At 45.5% G+C, this 16,589-nt stretch overlaps 1 protein-coding gene across 5 annotated transcripts in view; it reads left to right on the forward strand.

The window, feature by feature from the left end:
* NAPEPLD (N-acyl phosphatidylethanolamine phospholipase D) overlaps positions 1-16,558 on the forward strand; it is a 55,115-nt gene extending 38,557 nt beyond the window's left edge. For all 5 annotated transcript variants that reach the window (XM_035020417.1, XM_035020415.1, XM_035020414.1 and 2 more), the window contains exons 3-5: positions 6,141-6,787; positions 10,453-10,567; positions 13,215-16,558. In XM_035020417.1, the coding sequence (XP_034876308.1) occupies positions 6,141-6,787; positions 10,453-10,567; positions 13,215-13,343 (891 nt within the window). In that variant the 3' untranslated portion in view covers positions 13,344-16,558. The remainder of the gene's footprint in view (positions 1-6,140; positions 6,788-10,452; positions 10,568-13,214) is intronic.
* The last annotated feature ends 31 nt before the right edge of the window (positions 16,559-16,589 follow it).

The raw sequence follows: 16,589 nt of genomic DNA on the forward strand, positions 1-16,589 counted from the left end.
GAGGGCATCCTGGCAGGACAGCTGAAGCTGAAGTGGGTGCAGGCTGAAGTGTGCAGGGTGCTTAGTGCTGGGGGTCCCCTGGTGGGGCTCTAAGCTCCAAAGCTGGGGTGTCTCGGGGCACTCTGCACAAGGGGCAGGGTGCCCTACTGGGCTGGCCCGAACCGAGGTAGGGATGGGATGCAGTGTTAGGTGCTCTGTGCGGGGTGTGCTACCTGGAACTGATGGGCATGGACCAGGGGTTTCTGGGGGAGCTCTGTGCAGGGGGCCTCTTGGTGGGGCGGCTGGACCCGAAACAGGCATAATCCAGGAGGACCGGGAGCGCTTAATGCTAGGAGTGCTCTCTCAAGCCATCTAGAGCCAAAGCTGTGTGGGTTTGGGGTTTCTGTGGTTTGGGGCCTCAGCTGCAGCTGTAGTGAGCCCTTGCCGGGTGTGTTTCAGTGTAGGGGCCACCTGGGGGCCACAGCTGGGGCTGGCCTGGGATGGGGCCCAGGGCGCACTGAGGCGGTGGGCTGGCTTGGGAGCCCAGACCCTGCTCCCGTCCACGCTATTAAGGGGGAACACAAACTGTGGTGCTGGGCAGCCCCTCTGTCTCGGTATTCTAGTTGCTCGCTTATTTATTTATTTATTTATTTAATTTATTTATTTATAAGATTTTATTTATTTATTTGACAGAGAGACACAGTGAGAGAGGGAACACAAGCAGGGGGAGTGGGAGAGGGAGAAGGAGGCTTCCCACTGAGCAGGGAGCCCGATGCGGGGCTCGATCCCAGGACCCTGGGATCATGACCTGAGCCGAAGGCAGACGCTTAACTACTGAGCCACCCAGGCGCCCTCTAGTTGTCCTTTTAAACCTCAGTGTTTTTTTCTGTGCCCCCATCCCTCAGTAGCATCCCTCCCCACGGCAGTTTGCATTGTCCGGGGTGAGAGTTCCCTTCATGATGGTGTCTCCTCTCTTGCTATCCTCTGTGTTGTCTGTCTTCTCTTGTGCAAAAGATGTTGGGTCAGTCCACAGTTCTTCTTTAGGGGGAAATGCTCTAAAAATAGGTGTAGATTTGGTGTGGCCCCAGAGGAGGTAAGTTTAGGGAGTTCCTACAATCACCATCTTGGACCGGAACTGAGTTTCTCTTCTCATTCTTACTGGTAGTGTGGGTATAGAATTGTTGTTTGGACACAGTTTTCTCCCAGAATTTTATTTATTTATTTGACAGAGAGACAGTGAGAGAGGGAACACAAGCAGGGGGAGTGGGAGAGGGAGAAGCAGGCTTCCTGCAGAGCAGGGAACCTGATGTGGGGCTCGATCCCAGGACCCTCAGATCATGACCTGAGCTGAAAGCAGATGCTTAACAACTGAGCCACCCAGGCGCCCCAATGTCTCAGAGTTTTAAGGGGTGGATGAAAATGTCACAATATGAAATTCTTTTTAAAAAAATAAAAGGGGCGCCTGGGTGGCTCAGTTGATTAAGTGTCCGACTCTTGATTTCAGCTCAGGTCATGATCTCAGAGTCGGGCTCTGTGCTGGGCCTGGAGCCTGCTTAAGATTCTCTCTCCTCCCTCTGCCCCTCCCTGCTCACATGCTTGCTCTCTCTCTCATTCTCTTAGAAAGTACAAGTACCCTATGATCTTAACCATGCATAGAAATAGGACTGTGACTAAAGACAGCATAATGTTAACAGTGGCTGTATTCTCTGCAGACTGATGTAATGGGTGACCACTTTTTATATCTTCCTGTATTTTGCAAATATTTTATGAAGGGTATTTTATAATCAAGGAAATGTTTAAAAATATTAAGCCATTTTGATGGATCTGGTACTCCTAATACAGATAGGATGGCAAAAATATAAAACATTAGCATTAATAATTAATTGCATTGGAGGTGTTTTTGCACCCAGTATGGAGCTCAAACTTATGACCTCGAGATCGAGTCGTGAGCTCCATCGACTGAGCTGGCTGAGCGCCCCTCTACATGCTTTTTCAAACTCTGGTGATCAAGATCAAAAGGACAAAGTTATTTTTTCTTTTTTTGGAATTTCAGTTGTAGACTCTCTTTCTTTGAGTTTTATGGGATAGTGGTGCTAGGTCTTTAATAGAAATAAGGTGTTTTTTTTTGTGATGGGCTTAGAAAAAACACAGCATGCAGAAGGAAACACGGAGATATGATTGCTTAGTTCCGATGTCTTGTCAGTACTTGGCGTTTTTTAAAAATAGCTCTGTTGAGCTATAATTCACATACTCTACAGTTGACCTGTTTTAAACGTACAGTTCAGTGGTTTTCAGTATATTCAGAGTTGCGCAACTGTTCCCACATCTAGTACATTTTTATTAACCCCCGAAGAAACCCTACGTCCTTAGTCATCAGCCCCCGATCCCCTTGCCCTCCTGCAGCACCTGGGAATCACTAATCTATCTTCTGTCTCTATGGACTTGCCCCCTGTGGACATTTCATATAAATAGGATCATACAATCTGTGGTCCTTGGTGACTGGCTTCTTTCTGTGCTTTAGCTGTTAATCCTTTGTTTGGAGAGCAGCGGAGTCTGCCAAAGGTGCTCTGCTATGGGTTTTGTTACCTCCCAATAGTCTGCAGGTAATGTGAGATCGTGAACTTCAAGTGGCTTTTCAACTTAGAGCAAAAAGAAAGGGCGACTGTTTTCAGGGAATTTTGTTACGGGTATTTTGATGCCCTGTTTAAACATGCTGCTCAAGATTTTTTTTTTTTAAATGGTTTTAATAACATAATCCAAGCTCCGCCTATTCAAGAAATATAATTTGATGAGTTTTGCCTGATTTATATATCCATGAAATGATCACCAGCATCAGGATAAGGTATATTAGCTGCCCTCTCCAAAAGTTTCCTTGTATCCTTAGTAATCCATCTCTTATTCTCCCCTGTCAGATCCCTGGGGCTGTTATTTGTTTTTTGAAAAAAAAAATATGTATTAAACGAGAGAATAGTTAGGAGTCAGTGGTGAGAGGCAGCGTGTGTGAAGGCTAGCTGGGTGACCTTGTGTACGTGCCGTCACTGTTTGTTTTCCTCTGTAAATGGACATAGTTAATAGGAGCTACGTGCAGTTATGGGAGGTACCAGATTAAACATTATTTAATTCCCTTCCTCTCTCCACCTTCAGTGTTGGAAAGGATACCACATAACATTCGTTACTGTTCAGTGACCCTAACTCTACCAACTTTGAGAACCGATTTGAAAAATTTACACTCATTCATCCAACAGGTTTCATTGAGTACGTGATGCGTTCGTCACTGCCCCGTGCATTGGGCATGGTGGCTGATTCCAGGTTGAGTAAGACATGAGACACATCCTGTGTACATTCAGCCAGGGTTTGGGCAGAATATCCACGGATGGTGCGTGAACAAAGTGGCGTGGAGGTTGAGCGGTTGGAGTGACTGTCCCTGTCTGTGGGGACTCCGTGTTGGCCCCGTGAAGGGTACGTAGTTAGATGACGGCCTCCAAGGGATTAGAGAGAAGGCATTTTAACCTGAGAAGGGGGATCACTATTGTGCAGGGCTCTCAAGCAGCCCCCGTGTAGGTGGGACCCAGTCTGCTGGGGTTGGGTGAAACAGTGGAAGGGAAAATGAGGGAGTCCACCGTCAGGCTTCCTACTGGACTGAGGAGGCGAGTCGGGTTTTGTCAATCAGTAGAGTCCGTAAAGATGTTCCAGTAAGGGACAGAGTCACACTGTAAGTGGACCGTTTTTGAGGTGGCTCTTGTGTACGGCTTGAGTTTGATAGTAAGACAGTTGAGCATCAAAGAAGACTTGAACGAGTCTGGATAGTCTTCAGGATCTTAACTAGATTAGTGACTATGAGAAAGGAAACAGGCGAAAACGTCGTCGGCGCCTGAGTGGTTGTCGGGGCTGCGGTTTCTTTCCCCATCTAGAATACTTACGGAGTGCTTACAGTGTGCTAGCCGTTCCTAATACGGTCCCCACAACAGTGAAGTGTCGGTATAATGTACCCATTTTTCAGATGAGGAAATTAAGGCATAGAGTGGCTAAGACGCATCTCTGTCGTCCTCCGCCTCTGCTGTTCCTGCTTTTCCCCCATCATGGCCTTTCTCCCACTCACACCACCTGCGACCTCTCGGCTCTCCACCAGCATCGCCCCACGATCCCTCTCTGGCCGCACTCACTGCCATCTCCTTTGTTCGGTCTCGTCAGTCACTGCAGCTGTTGTGACACTTTCCACGTCATAGTTTGCACTCTAAAAGTGTTTTCTCTAAACCTAAATTGGGACAAGTCTCTCTTTTTTTTAATTCATTTATTAGCATGTGTATGTGCACACAAACGAGTGGGGGGAGGGGTAGAGGGAGAGACTCTCAAGCAGACTCCCCGCTGAGTGCAGAGCCCGAGGTGGGGCTCCATCCCACGACCCTGAGATCATGACCTGAGCCGAAATCAAGAGTCGGATGCTTAACCGACTGAGCCACCCAGGCACTGCCCACCTCCCCTTTTTAAGATGCTTCCTGTCCCTGGGTGGACTATGGCATTCAAGGCTCTGACTGTGTTCTGATCCTTTATGGATTGTCCCCTGCCCCCAAACGCCACGTTCCTGTTTGGCTCTCTGCCTTTGCTTGGGCATTTTCTCCACCTGAAATGACCTCCTTCCTTTCCTCTGCATCATGAATTTCTCATCCATTCCTCAGCAGCTCACACAGATTGCTTACTGTGTCCATGATGCCTTGGGCACCTTACTGGGCTGTAGCCTGTCTTGTATTTTCCTTGATTATCCAATACCAGACTCTTCTCAAAATTGATGTGCGGCAACTTACAAAAATAGATGTAGGAGTAAAAAATCAGACTGATGAACACAGAAGAGCACACGGACTCTTAGGGTAGAGAAGTAAAGCCAGGATTAAAAGTAGTGTAGGAACGTGTGACATCACAAGCGTGGAAGGAGCCTTACCCCTACTTCCTAGTCCAAGCACAGAGGGAAGCATAAACTGGTAAGAGTTTTCCCAGTGGCAGTCAAATGCATAAAGCCAGTTGCTCTGGAGAAGAGCTTTTCCTGTTACTGAGGCTTGAGAGAAATGTTTCTGGGGTGGGTGAGAAGGTGGGGAAGGAGGTTGGAGGTGTAGCAAGTCTTAAACACATCCCTCCAGCACGTGGACGGCCAGGTTCACGGAGCGTCTTCCTGTAAGAGACCTCGATACAGCGGTCAAGCATAACGCCAAAGCACCATTCAGACAACGGTTTTCTACAAGCCAGGACGGTGACCCCAAAACAGAGCCGCTTCTTGTTCTCGCTTCCAAGGAGAAAATGTAGAATAACTAAAGGAATTAATACTTCTGTTTTTACATCTGTTCACCCCCCAAAGCAATCACCTTCCCACAGGCAGGGACCACGTTCCTCTGTGGCTTGCTCGGTGGCGGAAAGCCTTAAGGGTGAGGAATGGGGAGAGCCCTCTGTGCCGGGGGAGGGGGGTCGCCAGGGTATCAGCACCACGCTCCGCTTTGAGCTGTGTGTGCTCAGAAAGTCAGATTCGTATCTGAGATGCAATATCTGCCAAGAAATGGCGGTAAGTTCTCTTGACTATCCAGGGGCTGACCTGCCTCTGAGACCGTTTTCGCAGCAGATGCACCGGCCCGGTGAAGGGGCGATGGCAGGCAGACTGTGGCTAGGCCGGTTCTCTTCCAGCACTTACAGAAGAGAGCTTTTCCCAAGGTTAATATATTCAGCAGAGCTCCAAGGGGCCAATTCAGTTTTCCCCTTGTCTCCTGCATTTGGGACTAAGACCTTACACTGTCATGATTCTAGAGTAGGATTCAGAAAGAAGTATGCATTTTCAAGTGAAAAGCAAAAATAGCACATTTACTGAATGAGGTCAGTTCTCCCCAAATAGCCCTTTCTCTCTCTAATTTGTATCAAAATACGTTCTGACATACCTCCCCCCTACCCCCAACGGCTGCTTTTCTTTCTTTCTTTTTTTTTAAAGATTTTATTTATTTATTCATGAGAGACAGAGAGAGGCAGAGGGAGAAGCAGGCTCCCCACGGAGCAGGGAGCCCGATGCGGGACTCGGTCCCAGGACCCTGGGATCGTGACCTGAGCCGAAGGCAGATGCTTAACCATCTGAGCTGGTTTTCTAGGCACCCCCAACGGCTGCTTTTCTACTCTCTTTCTCTGCACAGGAACTTGATAAAGAGCTCCCAGTGCTGAAGCCGTATTTTATCGATGACCCTGAGGAGGCTGGAGTGAGGGAGGCCGGCCTGAGGGTCACGTGGCTGGGACACGCCACGGTGATGGTGGAAATGGACGAGCTCATCTTCCTCACCGACCCCATCTTCAGCTCTCGCGCTTCACCGTCGCAACACGTGGGTCCAAAGCGGTTCCGTCGTGCCCCCTGCACCGTCAGCCAGCTGCCCCCGATAGACGCTGTCCTCATCAGCCACAACCACTACGACCACCTGGACTACAACTCCGTCATCGCTCTGAATGAGCGATTCGGCCAGGAGCTGAGATGGTTCGTGCCGCTGGGTCTCCTCGACTGGATGCAGAAGTGTGGCTGCGAGAACGTGATCGAGCTGGACTGGTGGGAGGAGAATTGTGTCCCCGGACACGATAAGGTCACCTTTGTCTTTACCCCTTCCCAGCACTGGTGTAAAAGGACTCTCATGGATGACAACAAGGTTCTGTGGGGCAGCTGGTCTGTCTTGGGGCCCTGGAGTCGGTTTTTTTTTGCAGGAGACACTGGCTATTGCCCGGCTTTCGAGGAGATAGGAAAAAGGTTTGGACCTTTTGACCTTGCTGCTATTCCCATCGGAGCGTATGAACCAAGGTGTGTAGACTTCCCGAGAAGGCAGCCCTGCTCTGTAATGAGTGGCCTGAACTCTAAAGGAGTTACGAGTTTGTGACAATTTGGGGTTATCATTTGTGATTTGAGTGGTGGGCTTTTGTTATGGTGGTGGTTATGGGGGGGGGGGGGCAGATTCAGTTACGTTTCTTGTAAAGTATTTCAGTCCATCATATGCATTAGATAATGACTCAGAATCGAAGATTCTATCACCAGGAGAGCTGGGCCAAGGTTTAAAGAATTGCTGCAAACCTAGCTACAAGTTCAGGTACCGTTCTGACTCGAGTTAAACCGATCAGCCCCTAAGCAGAGCTGAGCTAGCTCTTGTTCTTCACGTAGAGGACACTCTCATAACCACGTTGCGCTCTGTGTCCGGCGAGCCCCCGTCCCCAGGCCTGTAGCTCTCCTGCGTCGGGCAGAGAAAAAGCAAGGAATCCTAGCAGCGCATCCCTTGCACTGGTCTCATGTCACTCAGCGCTGAATGGCCCCGTTGTACGCTCCTCACCCACCGTGGGAGCTGTTGAAAGGTCACACTGGCACTGGGGACCCACAGCCCTGCCTGTGCTTTCCTTCATATCGTCTAAGGGAAAGAGGTGATTTCAGAGAATTCAGTTCGATTTCAGCTAACGCTGGGTAACAGGTACAAGTTAAGAGAAAATAAGCACTAATAGTAAAAAAAATGTTTTCTTTCCTAAAGTATGGGCACAGATGGAGAATTGTATGGAGGATGGCATTTAATTTCAGCATTCCTACAAGCAGGAAAAACACTAACTCAAAAATGAATTGAGCAAATCTGATCATTAGTTTCCATCTGATTTTGTTATATTTGACTTTTAAAGTTCGCTAAAACCATTTTTTTTTTAAGATTTTATTTATTTGACAGAGAAAGACAGCGAGAGAAGGAATACAAGCAGGGGGAGTAGAAGAGGGAGAAGCAGGCTTCCCGCCGAGCAGGGAGCCCGATGCGGGGCTTGATCCCAGGACTCTGGGACCGTGACCCGAGCCGAAGGCAGACGCTTAACAACTGAGCCACCCAGGCGCCCCACTAAAACCATTTCTTCACTGTCTTTATTCATCCTTATTTTGCCCTTTTTTCTTTTTCTGGTTTAAGGGGCTAGATACTTCTACCTTATTCTTTTATTTTTTTTTTTTAATTTATTTGACAGAGAGAGATAGAGCGAGAGAGGGAACACAAGCAGGGGGAGGGGGAGAGGGAGAAGCAGGCTTCCCACTGAGCAGGGAACCTGATGTGGGGCTTGATCCCAGGACTCTGGGATCATGACCCGAGGTGGCTTTGCTTTTAAAGGACTCTGCTTTTTTTTTTTTTTTAAAGATTTTATTTATTTTTTAAAGATTTTATTTATTTATTCATGAGAGAGAGAGAGGCAGAGGGAGAAGGAGGCTCCCAAGGAGCAGGGAGCCCAATGCAGGACTCGATTCCAGGACCCTGAGATCATGACCTGAACCGAAGGCAGACGCTTAACGACTGAGCCACCCAGGTGCCCCTATTTTTAAAAATTACTATCTATCAGTAGTCTTTGAACTTCACTTTTTCACTTAGTTCTAATGAAATCTCTCAAAAAACATCAACCTGTTTACAAATCAATTTCATACAGTATTGATCTTCACTCAATGTATTCTTAATATATTAGAATACCTTATTTGTAATTATGAAGATTTTTCCTGTGTCACAGTATATAAAGGTCCTGTGTACGTGATGGTATAACGTGTACGGATTAACTACACACATTCCCTCGCGGCATTCCCCCTTCCTGCTTGCCTTGCAGCTGTCTTCTTACTAAGCTGGGAGCAGGCCAGGAGCGCAATATTTGCTCTGAGAGAATGAGACTGGAGCCTCTGCTCTGTAATCCATCTCTCTGGTCGGTACTAACAGTTTCAGAAATAAGCTTATCAACAGAACTTCAGAGTACTCCATAAAGGTACGATGATTACACCCAGACAGCTTTCAGTAGTATCCCTGTGGGGATCTCCTGTCACCAGATATTCTATCCAGGCTGGTTAGGAAGTTTTGTTTATTTGTGTTTTTTTCTTTTTTTAAGTAAGCCCTATACCCAACATGGGGCTTGAACTCACGACCCCAGGGTAAAGAGTTGCTTGCTTTTCCGACTGAGCCAACCAAGCGCCCCAGGATGTTAAATTTTTATTGTAACTTTTACCCCAAATAAAAATTTTATATTTCAGATAGACATGAAGGTGGAAAAGAATATGTCCACCCCTGGGGCGCCTGGGTGGCTCAGTTGGTTGGGCGGCTGCCTTCGGCTCGGGTCATGATTCTGGAGTCCCTGGATCGAGTCCCTCATCGGGCTCCTTGCTCGGCGGGGAGTCTGCTTCTCCCTCTGACCCTCCCCCTCTCATGCTTTCTTTCTCCCATTTTCTCTCTCTAAAAAAAAAAAAAAAAAAAAAAAAAAAAAACCTTAAAAAAAAAAAAAAAGAATATGTCCATCCCTTTGATTTGCTGTAGGAGTTTAAAAAAAAAAATCAGTAGAAACACCAAAAACTATTTGCATCTTGCCCCGATTCTGAGTGTCAGGAGACAGGACAGTGCTGCTCTAATCCGCTGTTGAGTCGAACACAGTGGCTTTGTCTCTAGGCTCCCCAGGGGCCCGGCAGCTCCTAACAGTAAATAACAACCCTTTAGCTGTCGCAGATGAACTTCTCCGTGGTGCACTCTGTAAAACGCAGAAGCAGCTGTGTTGAGTCCCGGTCCACGAGTCTTGGCTGCGGCCGAGCTGAGAGTAGCAGACCTGAGCTCCACACCCCAGCATCGGATGGAGCTGGGGTCCACACGCAGGCCCCCGCCTCCTGAGCCCTGCTCTTGTGTAGGCATCGGGCAGCCTTGCACTGTTTCCACACTCTCTCCCCATAGTCCCCCTCAGGTACCCTCCCTCTTCTTGCTAAATCCTACACCTCACCGCTCAGTTGTATGGTGTTTAAATAAAATCCTTGAATAGCAACTGATTTTTTTTTTCTCCCAGTCTTTAAATATCCTACACTAATTTCTGTGTGCTTTTTGCTTTAGCAAATTAAAAAAAAAATGGTTTCAGCAAGTTATTCAAGTTCTCTTGAATTGTGCTTTTTGGCTTCTTTTTTTTTTTTTTTTTTTTTATGATTTTTTTTTTTTATTTGACAGAGAGAGAGGGGCAGTGAGAGAGGGAACACAAGCAGGGGGAGTGGGAGAGGGAGAAGCAGGCTTCCCGTGGAGCAGGGAGCCAATGCGGGGCTCGATCCCAGGACCCTGGGATCGTGACCTGAGCCAAAGGCAGACGCTTAACGACTGAGCCACCCAGGCGCCCCTTGGCTTCTATTCTTGACCCATTAGTTTCTTTGATTCATACCAGGATTGCAAAGTATCTACTTTTTAAAGTAAGAGTAAGACAAACCTTCAGAATAAATGCTTGTGAAACATCTTGCCTCGCAAAGGGGAGCTTTGCTTGAGACTTAGCTATTGTGTAGCAGTTTGTGTAAGATTTTTGCTTATTTTTTTATTCCAGCAGAAAAGTGGACTCAAAAGAGATGGTTTTGCCTGTCGTACTGCCGTGCAGAACCTTTAAAGGTTGATTAAATGAAGCAGTAATTAGAATTTAGTGTGTATTTCAAAGGCCAGAATTAATAAATTGCTGTTTTATCAGGTGGTTTATGAAATACCAACATGTAGACCCAGAAGAAGCTGTAAGGATTCACATCGACGTTCAGACAAAGAAATCTGTGGCAATTCACTGGGGAACTTTTGCCTTAGCAAATGAGGTGAGTTTGATTGTGGTAAACATCACTTTGGTTATGTGCTTGACCTAAGAGGATTCCAGCATCAGCACCCCCTGCAGTATGCTCAGAGGCCGGACTGGAATCAGACCCACCCAGCCCTCACATGCATTAAGGGGATCGATCACATTATTTAGTAAAACAGTATTTAGATACAGTGGGGAAAAAAAAACCTCATTACATGCTGTGCTTTTGGCTTATTTCTCTAAATGAAGCATGCATTTATAGACCTAAACGTGTATAGTCTTGGAAAATAGAAAAAATGAACCATCATGTCCTCCCCCTCAAGGGGGCTTTTTCTACAGAAGATGTATGTGGGGTGTATGTAACTCTAAAACAGGTGTGGGAAGAAGTACTTCACTGTGGGACAAAGTGGTCTCACGCACGAGTCATGGACTGTTACTGATTTGCAGGGATCAGGGAGGGAGAGCTTCCTGGAAGAGGGGACATCTGAACTTCCCTGTGAGAATGCATTTCAAGAGGAGGAAGGGGGCAGAGCATAGGATTGGAGGCAGCAAGCGAAAGGGGAATGGTGAGGACTTAGTTCAGCCGGAGTATGGCTGTGACATGGAGGGCCATGGGGGACGTGAGGCTGGACAGCTGGGAACTTTTTAGGACTATGTTATTCATCCAGTAAATAGTGATTGAGCGCTGTGTGCCAGGTGTTGGGATAAATGGTGGTTTTATTCCTAAACTGGCACAGAAGAGCTGATTTTTTTCCCGTAAGGTAGATGAATCCTAGAACTCTTATCAGCCAGGTTCTGGGATCAAGCAGAGGGATAGCAAAAAAAAAAAAAAAAAAAATTTCTCCTTTCCTGGATCTGGGGCCTACCCTAAGCAAAATTTAGAAATGGATACTTGAACTTGGCATCTTCTGCTTTGCTTTGTGTGGCCTCCTCCACATTGCAGGGCTATGCTGCAGGCACCCTGTGTTTTCAGGCAGTCCTAGGCGCTCCCTCTGCGCTGTTCCTGGCCTGCCCCCTCCCTCCAACCCCTGTCTGAATTCCCAGCCCTGAATCACGCTGGGGTGGGGGGGGGGCGAATGAATGAATGACCCTGGGGCCTGGGAGGACGAATGAGACAGGAGGACGCGTGTGGATGTGAAGAGGAACTGGGGTCCTGGCTTCCTGTGGCATACTGTACCATTCGGTGGCCATTTCTTACTCCATATATGTATCTTATGTGTGTATTCCACGTATATAGATCTAGATAACGTGTGTATGTTCCATGTACGATCTACACCGAGACTTAGATGAAGTCCTGCTATTTTATTAAACCTGTTCAAAGAGAAAAATCAAGGATGACTCCTAGATTTTCAACTTAATTGGGAAGATGGTCATGCTCTTTACTGAGATGGGGAAGATGAGAGGATAGAAACCTCCATCTTCAAGAGTTACTGTGTTGTTCATCCTCCCAGGAATTCTTCCTGTTATAAATCTAACTACCACCTTTATTTCTTAATGAAACCTATAACAACTCAGTAAGTCTCAGCAAGTTAGAATGTGTTCACACTTCGACATTAGATGTAGAAACTGGACAACTATGAGTTTGTTAAATTATAGAGAGGACGGAATTTTTGGATATTTACCCTATGAGTAAACACTTTAAAATGATTTGCATGAAAATAGTTATAATAGCTACTTACTATAATAGAAGCAGACTGAGGATGCCCTTAACTTGGCAATACTTAAATCAGATGTTGCTATATGTACAATTTTTATCTCAGGAATTATGAATTTCCTACATGATGTATTTAAGCACTAAAACTTAAAAGCCACTAGTTTTGGTGGAAACCAATTTCAGGCCTCACATAAGATAGGTTAACTTTTTAAAAGACTAGGGCCTTTATTTTGAATATCTCCTGTTGGAGTAGATCGTAAAACAGTGACCCTTTAAAAGGGAACTGAGGAGTTGCTGGGCTGGTTGCCCAGCTCTTAATGGAGCCAGAGTGTGGGCGCTTCCTCCGCCCCTTCACTCTTACCTCTAATCTGCTGTCTCGCTGGATTCATACTTGTTCTGTGGCCGTGGGGCGTTTTTACCTCTCTTGTGGGACTAAAGTGTTTGCACAGTGAGACTGCTCCCAGTCACACAGAAGGCTTTCTTGCGTTCTTCTAGGGTAAACTTCTCAATGGCCAAAACAGCCAACAGTTGACCTATGAAGACACTCAGAGAGATAATGCAACATCGAAATCCACACTAAGATTAGAGCCTATTACTAAAGTGACTGATGAGCAAAGAAACAATTAGTGTAGGGTGATTGTGTAAGTGTGTTGTTAGCCAAGATTTGTAAGGCACCGGGGTGTGTGTGTGGGGGGGGTGAGACTTAACAAAGCAAGTTATTTTTCGGTGGGGAAGAGTTTCATCATTTTCGAATCTCTTATACTAACATAACTTTGCAAGGGAACTATTTTGACTTAGGCTGTTAAAGTTACACTTTATTGGGGATATTTTAGCAATTTCCTATATGATCCAGAAGCTGTGATGGACTCATTTGCTGATGCTTGAATGAAAAGGACGTTATTTTAAGTTGGTATATGTTTGTTATTTTAGTGTCAACTCTTACTTGAAATATCCCCCACATGTATGCATGGTTAATCCTTTCCCATTTCTTCCCCTGTCTGCCCTTTGCCAGCATTACTTAGAGCCCCCGGTGAAGCTGAGTGAGGCCCTAGGAAGATACGGACTTAAGACGGAAGATTTCTTTGTCTTGAAGCATGGAGAATCCAGACACCTCAATACTGATGATGAAAACTCTGAATAAATGGGAGCACAGGAGCTGTTAGTGACAAAGGTACCCTCTAAGCCAGGGAAGACTAAGAAACTCATGAATACGAGGAGTTTTTACATTTGGAAACAGTTTTGACAAGTTAGTGTTTTGTTTTGCGTGATAACTTGCTACTCCGCCTACCAGGTCATACAGAGAAAGGAGTTCAGAGGTGGGTCATTTACATAATGAATTGGCAAAGGGGAATTCAAATCCTGTCTCGATGGTAGAAGCATTGCAATGGAATTTTTTTTCTTTTTTTTACATTTTTTTAGTGGTAGAATTTGGAGGTTATGAAAACTGATTTTAAGGTCTAATTTCTGTTCTTCTGGTTAAGGGCCTCCTACAAGGTGAGTCTGTCTAGCAAGACAGATTCAGAGGCCACACATATAAACCTGTTTCTCACACTCACACGAGAGGGCGTGAGGACACAGCCCCCCACGTGCTTACAGCAGCTCTCCTGGCTCCGTGAGGATTAGCTTATGTGCCACATGTGAAGTGGTTTATTTTTTTAAGCATAGAAACATAGGAGGTTGGGCGAAGTTCCCATTTTTAAAGACTTAATTTTTTAAAAGAAGAAGAGTATTTTCTGTTTTACGTCTACAATCCCAAATCAGAAACGGAGCTGGACAGGGGCAGGGAAAGGGGGTGGTTATGAGGACACGATGGGTGACATTTTCTATTTTTAATCTAAAAGTCAGACCTGCTAAGCACAAAGATAGCTGCCAGGAAATATTTTACAAAGATAAATGCAGATCTTAAATAATTCTCTGTATTCCATTTTCTCTCCATCTACTCATTTTCCCTCTTCATTTCTTAGCTCCAACCATGAATATATCAATAAGGTCTATAAATATTTTGTTTTACAGGATTCAGATGGCTTATATTTTTATATTAAGTGACCTCTAAGCACGATTCTACTTTGACTAAGCTAGTGTGGAATACTAGCAGTTAAAAAAGAAATGATGATTTTGGGGAATTAGCTGACCTGAGTTTAGTCCTGTAAGGGCTCTGTGGTCACCTGACTGCTCTGAACCTTTCATCAGAGTCAGTCGGATACATCAGAGGCCCAGCCTGTCTTCCTGCTCCCCAGTCTCGGTGAAGTAAACTTTATTCACACAGAATAATCGCAATAGGTTTTCTACACCAAATGCTGCCCTGGTGGTAATCTATCTATTTGCACATACATATATATGCATTCCACCTGTTAGCCACTTAATCTCAGTTTTAATCCCACTTCCACCACGGATTTTCTGTGTGTCCTGCCACAAGTCACCTATGCTCACTGTGCCTCAGTTTCCTCATGTGGAACAAGAGGACATTTTTGACCTACCTCCAAAAAAAATGTGAATAGTGATTTTTTTTTTTTTTTTAAAGCACTTTGAAACTATAAGGGAGACCTCACTGCCTGATACAGATCGGTAGAGCCGAAAGCTGAGAACAGGCTCATTGGCTGCTTTTGATAGTGTCTTGTTCTTGCTGCAGATTCAAGCATATATATTTAGGACATGAACCCTGAGGACTGACCACCTTTTCTCCTTTTGTAAATTCGGAGGTTAAGAGCCAAAATAAATGTCAATGATCTTTATCTTACAGCGATGCAAATCGGGCCAGGGGAAATGTGTATATAATGTATGTGAATGTATGTGATTTAGGGCACTAAAGCACAATTTCCCCATCAAATAACCTTCAGGAAAAAACCAACAGAACAGCCCTAAACCTTTTCACTCCAAAGGAACGTTGTAGCAAGCGGATGGGAATGGAGCTGGTAGGTTGATGGTGGACGAGCTTGCGGGGGTTGGGGAGGCGCGCGGGGCAGGTGCCCTAACGCTCACCTGTGTGGCCGCCTTCCTTGCTCTTGCATGCCGCGTTGAGAATGCACCTCTTCCCTCTGCTCTGTGGAGCAGACCAAGTTCGTCTTACTTTGTCTTCTCCGCGAGTGGCCCTGACCTGATCTCTCATTCACGTATACCGTGTCACTGCGGGTCTCTGAGCACTTCCTTCTAGTTCCGCTTACTTGGGCCTGCAGTGTTTTCTAGGCCTGCTCGCGAGCTTTAATTTTTATCCCCTTCACCTTCTTTCTACGCTGACATTTTGTTTGCGAAGAACTACATGGAGCTTCATCTCTCCTTGTAGAATCGCGCTCGATTCGCGTGGCTTCCATGTTTTCACTTAGCTACATTTTTTAAGGGTTTAAGTACAAAAGCAAAACCAAATTTTGAAAAATAAGCCAAATCCACTCTCTTGCCTCCATTCAAAGTATGGCGTAATGCCTTTCACTTGGTCTTCTCTGATCAGTTTCATCTTGCTCTTTTGATTAGCCAGCAGCCATTGGAACCTGTGCGATTTTACTGACAAGTCCCTTTCTCCTGTGGTAAAGATGTTCCTCCTTGCCCAGAGCCGGGGGAGGGGATCACTCACTGCAGGAAATCTCACCCAGTAAAAGCCAAGATGTGCCCTGACCTACATAGATGAAGACCTATTTGTGCACTTTCACTTCGTAATCTTTTTAAGGTAGTTAAAAAGGACTCCCCCTTTTTCTCTAGCATTTTGACATTTCAAACTCAATGCTCTGATCTCCAGGAAATGGGATGAGCTATTAAAACGGGGGAAAAGAAGAGAGATGGGGTTTTAGAATCCAATGCTGCTGAAGCCCATCAAAGCCAAATCCTACTTTCTAATTCTGTGCCCATTTTGACTATGTATTTTCATTAAATAAGGAGGCAGATTAAAAAATTCGTTAATAAGAAGTGTGCCTTTCAGGGAATTGCAAACTTATAGCCAGCATTTATCCATCAGTGCTGTAGCCAGCTGGGAACGTCCGTGGTTTCACCTGAATACTGAATCCTTTTTCTACTGTAAAAATATTTCTTGCAAGTTTGATTTCTGTATCAGGCTAACCCTGCCTGTTTGAGGATTTGTGACTTCCTATGGAAATCCATGTATTTACAAATGAAATTTAACGTACTCGTACAGCTTTGCCTTAAATACCTGGAGTAGGAACGCCGCTGCTTGCCTACTGATATCTACCTAGTACTGAGCATGGTGATGGTGAGGAACTGGAATAAGACCTGGCTGAAATGAAATCTATTAATAGTATTTTTATTCCATAAGCTATTGTGACACTATAATGACAAATTTACAATGTATGAAAATCTCAGCTAAGTAAAATATGGATGAAAATTAATGAATAAAGTACTATCAAGAGAAAATGTGTATAACCTTGTTTTTTCCTTTTTATTT

Source organism: Mirounga leonina, unplaced genomic scaffold (assembly GCF_011800145.1).
Source record: "Mirounga leonina isolate KUSES-001 unplaced genomic scaffold, KU_Mleo_1.0 Mir_174, whole genome shotgun sequence".
In the NCBI taxonomy this organism is placed as follows: Eukaryota; Metazoa; Chordata; class Mammalia; order Carnivora; family Phocidae; genus Mirounga; species Mirounga leonina.